The sequence below is a fragment of the Rattus norvegicus genome, chromosome 8 (genome assembly GCF_036323735.1).
Source record: "Rattus norvegicus strain BN/NHsdMcwi chromosome 8, GRCr8, whole genome shotgun sequence".
Taxonomy (NCBI): Eukaryota; Metazoa; Chordata; class Mammalia; order Rodentia; family Muridae; genus Rattus; species Rattus norvegicus.
Window position 1 is genome coordinate 53,283,487 of NC_086026.1, and position 8,835 is coordinate 53,292,321.

Genomic DNA, 8,835 nt, shown 5'->3' on the forward strand with positions numbered 1-8,835 from the left:
CGAGCCAGGCCCAGGGGCTCACTCTCTCTTCCTGCTGCCTGTGGATCCAGATGTAGACTCTCAGTTACCTCTCCAGCACTATGTCTGCCTTTGTGCCACCATGCTTTCTGCCATGATAATGGCCTAGACCTCTGAACTATAAGTCAGGCCCAATAAAATGTTTTCCTTTCTAAGAGTTGCTGTGGTCATGGTGTCTCAGCACTGCAATAAGACCTTAAGACAAAAATCCTACATGGTTACCTTTATATGACTATATAGGGTGACTGCCCCTAGGCTGTTCTAAAGCAAAGTATTTTGCTGTTGTTTTAATCTTGAGGAGTCTGTTGCCAATGTGTCCCAAGCTGGAACTACTGGAGACAAAGGAGAGGGACCCAGGTGACCAACAAGAGGACATCTTACCTTGATTCAATTCCTTCCAGCTTTCAGCGTCTGACTTGTCCATTAGGAAATGGGAGATTTTTAGTCTCCTCCCATCTCCATCCATCATCCCTCTCCGAATCCTGGGCTGTCTTTAAGCCTTTGATTCATCCGACTGGAGAGGTTGTTCAAGCAGATACAAAGTTGCAAGCTCTCCACAAGCCACTCTCCCCTCCCCTCCCCTTCCTGAAGGCAGAATGCCTGGGGACCCAGAAAGTAGGCCAGGGCCTGGAAACCTTGGCAAAGTAGTGCAGCTAGGCCTTGATGGGCGTGCAGAATAGCATCCAGGGCCTCAGGCAGCCTGGGCCCTTACAAGCCTAACAGCCTTCTGAGTAGTTCACCACACGCCCCAAAATAAAAGAACCAATCAGCTCCAGCCCCAAGCTGTGGGAAGAGAAAGTGTCAAACTAAAGCAATAGTTATCTGATAAGAAAGATCCCTAAACATGACTCAGAAGCCACTAACCCGGAAGGAACACACAGCAGTTCAGGGACAGGAGAATACAGCATGTGTGGAGTGAGAAAAACAAGAGGCTGAGTGAATGAGGAAGAACAGTGTGGGTGAGCGGCTGAGGCCAGGGCACGGGGAATCCTCGGAAATCCCCCTATGAATTTTTAAGAGCCCACCCAGGAAAGCTGGGTGAAGGGGGTGGTTTTCAGGGTCCCTGTTCCTTAGCACCCAAGCCCTGGGGAATTTTACATATATACCCCAGGAGTTCAGTGGTTTACCAGAAAAAAATAACCCTGACTCCTGTTAGAATACCCCAATATCTCCAACACTGAAGAACCACCTTGCTCCCCAAGGGTGGGGACTGAAATTGCATCTGCAGGCTCAGGGATGGCTTCAACAGTGCCATTACTGTATTGAAAGCTTCAGTGACTGTGCCAGGGCCAACGTCTATGAAGAACTAGGAGAACAAGCAGGCAGACGGCTGAGAGGCAGAGCCAGGCCACAAGACTCCCCAACCAGAATTCAGAGCCCGGGAATCAAACTAGCCTTTTAGAATTTTAGAAACCATAAATACAGGGACCAGCAGGAAGGTTCAGTGGGTAAAGGTGCTTGCCAGCAAGCCTGACGGCCAAGGTTCAGTCCCCACAAACTACATGGTAGAAGGAAGGAGCCACTTGACTCTGGAAATCTATCCTCTGTCTTCCAAACATGTACGCACACAGACACATACACAGACACACACACTATAAACAATTTTAGATTTCATTTAAAAATAATATGTAAACAAATCATTACCACAGGTTTTAGAAAGAGCCTCTTGGTGACACCAAGTTGATGGTATAGATGGGGTGTCCCTGAGGACTAGAAACTGGATCTCGGTCTTTCTGGTTAGTCATATAACCCCATTGTGAGAGTCTCTTTTCTCTTCCACTAGCTGAGGGGCGGAGTGGCTCAACACTGGACACTTGAGTTCCAAAGTCCTACAATTGGTCAGCCTGGCTACTCGCCAGCCATGAAGTAACAAGAAGTGGGTCGGATGAGTCTGTTGGGATGAGAGTGGGGTTAGTAAGTGACCAAGGATGCAATGACCCCGGCAATGGTGGATAGAAAGCATGTCTCCTTTCCTTGTCTAAAGACCAAATGGGAGAGTACTCACGGAAGTGAGAGCATTCTAGCTGGTTGGACCAGAAAGTGCAAGTTCAGCTAGCAGGGGTGGTACATACTTTTAACTCCAGTACTCCGGAGGCAGGGGCAGGTGGATCTCTGTGAGTTCAAAGGCAGCCTGCTCTGTGGAGAGAGTTTTGGGACAGCCAGGGTTACACAGAAAAACCCTGTCTGGAAAATCCGAAGGAAGGAAGGAAGGAAGGAAGGAAGGAAGGAAGGAAGGAAGGAAGGAAGGAAGGAAGGAAGGAAGGAAGGACTTCAAGATCTGCAGTCATAAGCAGAAAAAGCAATGTTTCCCCCGCAGAGCTAAGTGTTTTGAGGACTTGGAGGTGGGCATGTCGGGAAGCAGAGACAGACCAGGAAGGTGCGCACCCCTTGCCTTGCCTCCGAAGGGCTGCTCTAGTATAGAAAACAACCAGTCCATTTCCTTTGCTCAAAAACCAGGCTCCAAAGCCAAAACTTGTCACTGGAGGCTCAAGAGCAGGTCTCCAGCCTAGAAGCAAAGGGAGGGGGAAGCTTGCCGGCCTCCCCACAGCATTCTTTACCCTCCAGTTGGTTATCCAGGCTTCTAAAGGTTCTAGCAAAGAGAGAGTTACAACCTTAAAAGAAGAGCATCCCGGGGTATGAGAAGGAGGCTGCCCCACCCCAATCCCCAGAGTCCCTAACGGTCTTTTCCCTGAGCAAGCCAGCCCAACCACAGGGCTCAGAAGTGCCTCTTTGGTAGCAGCAAGTCACTTCGGACTCTCCAATGGAACACCTCCAGTCAGCCCTCACCGACCACCCCACCCCCTCCATCTTTTTCCTTAGCCTCCGATTGGCTGAATCTAGAGTCCCTCCCTGCTCCCCCCCTCTCTCCCCACCCCTGGTGAAAACTGCGGGCTTCGCGCTGGGTGCAGCAACCAGAGGCGTTGGTGCACCAAGAGGAGGCTGCAAGCTAGGGGAGCCCAGGTGAGAGCTGGAGCCAGGGGGGGACCCGCGCAAGCAGGGACAGCCGCAAGGCGAGGATGCAAGCCTTCCCCAGCGACAGCTTTGGGAAAGGATACCAGGGCGCTCCTGTATGGGGACACGGGTACTGGGGAACAGACCTGCTCCCAGGCTGGGGCTGGAGTGGGAGGCTGTGCAGGGTCACGGGCTTTTTCCTGCTGATGGGCGCTTTCTAAGAGTGGGTGTTGGAGGAGAACCGTGATGAAGGACATCGAGGACAGCCTTTGGTTCTGCTTTCCACCCAGAGGTCCCCAAGCTCAGATCGCCTTAGTGGTGAGAATAGAGGGAGGAGGTGGGTGGCAGGCTGGAGGGAGTCTCCGCCGGGTGACCTCGTGGCTGGCTGGGTGCGGGGCACCGCAGGTAAGGAAACCGCAATGTTGCGGGAGGGGACTGGGTGGCAGGCGCGGAGGAGGGGAAAGCTAGAAAGGATGCGAGCGAGCGGGGGTGGGGGAGGAGAACCTCAACTGGTAGGGAAAATTAAAATGCGGAAATAGCATCAGGGTGGGGTCAGCCAGGCGGCCCTCAGAAAAGGGGCGCAAAGTTTGGCTAGATGTGGGCTTAGGTGGGCTGGGTATAAGATAGGAGCGCCAGAAACAAACTGAGCCTCTGCCAGACGTCGACCCCTCCATCTAGTTCTGCCAGGCTTTTGCAGCCCCAGCCCCATATCTCTCCTCTAGTGTTCCCTCTTCCCTCCCCTGAATCCCAAATCCGCACTCCCTCCTCCATAACCCAGTGTTATCAGATCCAAGCCCTAAGCTGCCCGGCAACCCTCAGGAGGTGGAAGCAGACGGATCAACTTGGGCTACCTCACGAGTTCCAAGCTCACCAGGGCTTCTTAAGGAGACCTTGTCTCTAAAATAAATAAATAAATAAATAAATAAATAAATAAATAAATAAATAGTCCCTTTTCTCTGCCCTAGTGCCTTGGGATCCGGCTCCTGGCCGCAGCTCCTCCCCTGGCTGAAATGACATTCGCTGTCATAACCCATCCTGGGGACCCTAGTCTCTTTCCCCATGGACCTTGAACTTCGAGAATAGCAGAATGGCCCACCCTGCGCAATGGCTGTTTCTAACCTAGGTGGAGCTCGAGAACTCTAGCAGACTGTGCCTGTCTTGGGCAAGGACAGGCTAGACTACCTGCCAATGTGTTGAGCTGGGGCACTGCAGGGAAGGCAGAAAACCTGTGCAGGGCAGCTATGAACACTAGACCGGAAAACTGCAGCCCTAGGAACACTTCAGAGCTGGCCATATGCAAGCATCTCTGGCTTATGTGCAGTCAGAGGGCTGTGGCTTCTCACTCGTGTCCTGTGTCCTGTACAGGCCTCTGTGGCACTTGCCTGATCCCATCCCTAACCATTAAGCTTTCTGGATCACTTATCACTTGGCGCATAGTTACTGGGTATTTATCATTTTCTTAGACTCCAGTCGCAATCCTATTTGAGTGTAAATATTTATTCAGTAAATATCTTTCATCCTGTGCTCAGGGAACCAAGGCAGGACATCCTGAGATGCATTGGAAGGGGAGATACAATTTCAATAAAACAAAAGGCCAGGTGGTGGTACATGCCTATAAGACCAGCACTCAGGAGATGGGAGTGGGGTGGGGGTAGTGTAATGAGTTTTAGGCCAGCCCAAGCTACATAATTAAACCCTGTCAGTAAATAAATAAGTATTTGAGCACCCACTATATGTTAGGGCTGACCTGGACATGAAGGATCACTTTCTTGGTTCTTTTTTTTTTGGAGCTGGGGACCGAACCCAGGGCCTTGCGCTTCCTAGGTAAGCGCTCTACCACTGAGCTAAATCCCCAACCCCGAAGGATCACTTTCTGAACAAGGAAGTATTTGGGGTTTTGTTTGTTTGTTTAATGGATATGGAAGTTTTCACTTGGAAAGATTGATTGCGTTCTGGAGACTTGCTCCACAGCAGTGTGGCTGAGCTTAACACCCCTGAAGCATACAGTCAGACCGATTAGGACAGTTAAAGGTACGTATAGCTTACCAAATCAAAAAAAAATTATTTTGGGGGGCTTTTTTCCCCCAAAAGAGTGTCTCTCTGTATAGTCCTAAAACTCACTCTGTAGACCAGGCTGGGCTAGAAATCCATCTGCTTCTGCCTCGTGAGTGCTGGGATCAAAAGTGTGAGCCCTGTAGGTCTTAAGTTCCAGTAATGAAGTCACCCAGCAGGGAAGTCCTCAGGGACAACACAGCAACACACCCAGGACATGGGCTCCCACCTCCTTGGCTTTCTCTGAGTGGCAAGTGTCCCTCCAAGAGAAGGGGAGGGGCTGAGGTGTCCATTGTGTGATCCTTGGATCTCAAGCCCTCACAGTAAATGGGGACCCATCCATCCTATCACGGGGCTGACATGCAGCTTTCCCCACTGCAGACCCAGGACGGAGCTATTGGCACCATGAACCCAGTCATCAGCATCACTCTCCTGCTTTCAGGTACTGGGCAAGGGTCAGGGCTGGCATTCTAGGGCATCTGGCTTCCTCCCGTCTGGGGAAGTAGCCTCTTTGCAATAGTCTCAGACACTCGGGTGACTGGGAGTGTGGGGGCGAGCCTCAACCTCACTGATCACCTGCTGGTGGTGGTCTTTGACATATTGGAAATTCCATACTGGATCTAAGAACTCCTCTTGCTGGGTGGTGGTGGTGGTGCACACCTTTAATCCCAGCACTTAGGAGGCAGAGTCAGGTGGGTCTGTAAGTTTGAGGCCAACCTGGTCTACAGAGTGAGTTCCAGGATATCCAGAACTGTTTGCAAGACAAAGAAACCCTTTCTTGAAAAACCATTTAAACACAAACACACACACACACACACACACACACACACATTCTCTCTCTCTCTCTCTCTCTCTCTCTCTCTCTCTCTCTCTCTCTCTCTCTCTCTCTCTCTCTCTCCTCTCTTGCTCTCCTGTTCTTGAAACACATTGTTGGGGCCCAGAACTTCAGTAGATTAGATGGAAATTGAAGGTGGTAGAACATCCCACCAATACCCCAGGGATGAGTGCAAAGCTTGAATCCTCCCAGGTCAAGTTTACTTTCCTGCAGGTGGGAGGCCCCTAGTCTGTCTCTCCCCCAATTCAGAGAAGACACTGCTGTGCCAGTCTTGCAGATGTCCCGAGGACAGAGGGTGATCAGCCTGACAGCCTGCCTGGTGAACCAGAACCTTCGACTGGACTGCCGTCATGAGAATAACACCAACTTGCCCATCCAGCATGAGTTCAGCCTGACCCGAGAGAAGAAGAAGCACGTGCTGTCAGGCACCCTGGGGGTTCCCGAGCACACTTACCGCTCCCGCGTCAACCTTTTCAGTGACCGCTTTATCAAGGTCCTTACTCTAGCCAACTTCACCACCAAGGATGAGGGCGACTACATGTGTGAACTTCGAGTCTCGGGCCAGAATCCCACAAGCTCCAATAAAACTATCAATGTGATCAGAGGTGAGACTGGTCCTCAGAAAAATGGAAGGTCCAGGTTAGCCAGTCCGGGGTAGCCAATGGGCCTGTAAAACAACAGGCAGCTCCCGATAGCCAGGCCTGAGGGTAGAGGAATGCTCTAGCCATAACTGCTGGTCCCCTGGGGAACCGCTGCCCTCTGTGTGAGCGGGTGGGGTGGGGGGGATCAAGGGCCAGATAGAGAGAGCTTGCAGTAAAAAATACAGCTGAGGACACTGCAAATGGGAAAGGTGGTAGCATGGCGGCTCTTGCAGTGTAGAGGTTCTGTTACACCATCAGGTGGAGCTGCTAAGACATCAAAAAGCACCAGCTCTCTCCCTTGAACAGTCTTTGCCAGCCTGAGTCTGATCTCCCTGCCTCCCGGTTGGTACCCCTTCTCTCCACAGACAAGCTGGTCAAGTGTGGTGGCATAAGCCTGCTGGTTCAAAACACTTCCTGGCTGCTGCTGCTCCTGCTTTCCCTCTCCTTCCTCCAAGCCACGGACTTCATTTCTCTGTGACTGGTTGGGCCCAAGGAGAAACAGGAAACCTCAAGGTCTGCTGAAGAGGTCTTGCTTCTCCCGGTCAGCTGACTCCCTCCCCAAGACCTTCAAATATCTCAAAACGCGGGGAGAAATGGGGACCCTGTCCCTCCTAGGGAACCCCAGTGCTGCATGCCATCACCCCCACCCTCACCCCCGCCACTTCACCCTCAGTGCACACCACGAGCTGCCATTTTGTACTCTGTATTCCGGGGCTGCTTCTGATTAGTTTGTCCTGGAGACCCGATGGAACACCAGGGTGTATGATGGGCAGTGAAGAGGCAGGATATCACCCCCCCGGGTGAGTTCCTCTTTGCCTTCTAAGCCAGATGCCTGAAAGAGATATGGATGAGGGAAGTTGGACTGTGTCTGTGCCTGGTATAGTGATACTCTGTTGAAAGTATCGCCCAGTAGGCAGGGAGGGGGAGGGGCCTCAAGATAGGAGAGCGCTGCTGAGCCTTTGTGGACCAAACAATAAGGATGAGAACTTAGATTGTACCAGGTCATTCTCAGCCCCCTTCTATCACCGAAGAAGGGCCAGGGCACACTCAATAAAGATGCAGGTCCAGCCAGGGAATGTTGGGGAAAGGGGTAGGAGGTCAGGGACAGATCACCCCCCCCCTCTAAAACATGATCCTGCTGTTTCCAAAGGCCACACTGCCTACAGTGAGGGTAGCAGACCAGTCCCCCTTCTCTGCCTCCAAGGAGCCAGAACTCTGACTCCAGGATCTAAATCAGTGCAGGAAAGGGGGGTCCAAGAACCAACCAGTTGGACCCAACTTGCTAATGGAGATTTTTTGTTCTTTCCCTTGCCCCTCTCTGCCAGCCCCTCTTGCTGTCCCTGATTCCCCAGACAACCAGAGTCTTGCAACCTGCCCCTTACAGGACCTCCTAGTCTCAGGGGCAGGTCTAGTGTGCACACTTTTTGGAAGATAGTTTTTCCAAGCATCTTCTTCCCCACGGGCAGCTCTACCTCTCCCATCACCATGTGTAATACCACCACAGCTTACGGCACCTCACCAAGGAAGAGAACTGCACAATAAAACAAAGCCTCTGGAGTCTGTCCTAGTGTCTGTCTCTCCTACGCTCTTCCAAGGTCCCCAAACTGGATGGTTTGACTGAGTGCTTCTGTGTGCAGAAGGTCCAACGGGACTCTGGGGTACCCCAGCCCACGCTATTCCCTTGCCTCCTGCCTCCCACTTTTTTTTTTTTTTTTTTTTAGCTCCCTAAGCTGGGCTTCTCTTGAGAGTGACTCTGACATGAAATCTTTGCCCAAATCGATATGTGTTCTCTCTGCTGACTCATCTGCGACAGCAGTTGAGTTCGCCCGCCAACACATGGGCCCAGCCATGCAGCCAACCCTGGCTCTGGAAGCGCCAGGGATTTGGGGCTGAAGTATGTAACTCACCCTTTCTTCATAGTCCTAGTTCTAGAGAAATGCAGCCTTAAGACCTGTCTGCTGAAAGGATACACCCTGGAGACCTGAAGCAGGGACAGTCCGGGATTGGGGGAGGAGCAACGGAGGATGACAGGCATCAGGCCTTCAATCCAAAAGCAACAACCTGAGAATGGGCTGGAGTAGGAAACACGGGGTCCCATCCCTGGATCCCTCCTCAAAAAGTAATGGGTAAAAATATGAACAGACACCAAAGGCCATCCTGGGTTTGGGTTGTAATTGGGTTCCATTTGCAAGGAACTGTGGAGACAGCCCAGTTGTTCTTTGACAGACAATGCAGGGGAGGAGACTGAATCACTTGGTGTTTAGCATGAATAGACTAATTCTCTGAACACTTTTCTTAAATACCCATATCTAAATTAACACCACTCGCTCCCAGTCT

At 51.6% G+C, this 8,835-nt stretch overlaps 1 protein-coding gene across 2 annotated transcripts; it reads left to right on the forward strand.

Moving 5' to 3' along the window:
- Positions 1–2,909: 2,909 nt before the first annotated feature.
- On the forward strand, positions 2,910–8,055 carry Thy1 (Thy-1 cell surface antigen). 2 transcript variants are annotated; one of them, NM_012673.2, is made up of 4 exons: positions 2,910–2,979; positions 5,404–5,464; positions 6,127–6,462; positions 6,864–7,724. In NM_012673.2, the coding sequence occupies exons 2-4, from the start codon at positions 5,428–5,430 to the stop codon at positions 6,974–6,976; spliced, it is 486 nt and encodes a 161-aa protein (NP_036805.1). In that variant the 5' UTR covers positions 2,910–2,979; positions 5,404–5,427; the 3' UTR covers positions 6,977–7,724. The 2 variants fall into 2 exon arrangements, with proteins under 2 accessions (NP_036805.1, XP_017450965.1); XM_017595476.2 differs by having other exon boundaries at positions 2,962–3,375; positions 6,864–8,055.
- Positions 8,056–8,835: the final 780 nt, after the last annotated feature.

What these genes read in the sequence shown, in the direction of transcription:
- Thy1 (XM_017595476.2), top strand. Translation starts at nt 3,217, where the DNA reads ATGAAGGACATCGAGGACAGCCTTTGGTTCTGCTTTCCACCCAGAGGT. An exon ending in CATCACTCTCCTGCTTTCAG is followed by an intron (nt 5,465 to 6,126) that starts GTACTGGGCAAG and finishes CTGCTGTGCCAG; the next exon opens with TCTTGCAGATGTCCCGAGGA. An exon ending in AACTATCAATGTGATCAGAG is followed by an intron (nt 6,463 to 6,863) that starts GTGAGACTGGTC and finishes TTCTCTCCACAG; the next exon opens with ACAAGCTGGTCAAGTGTGGT.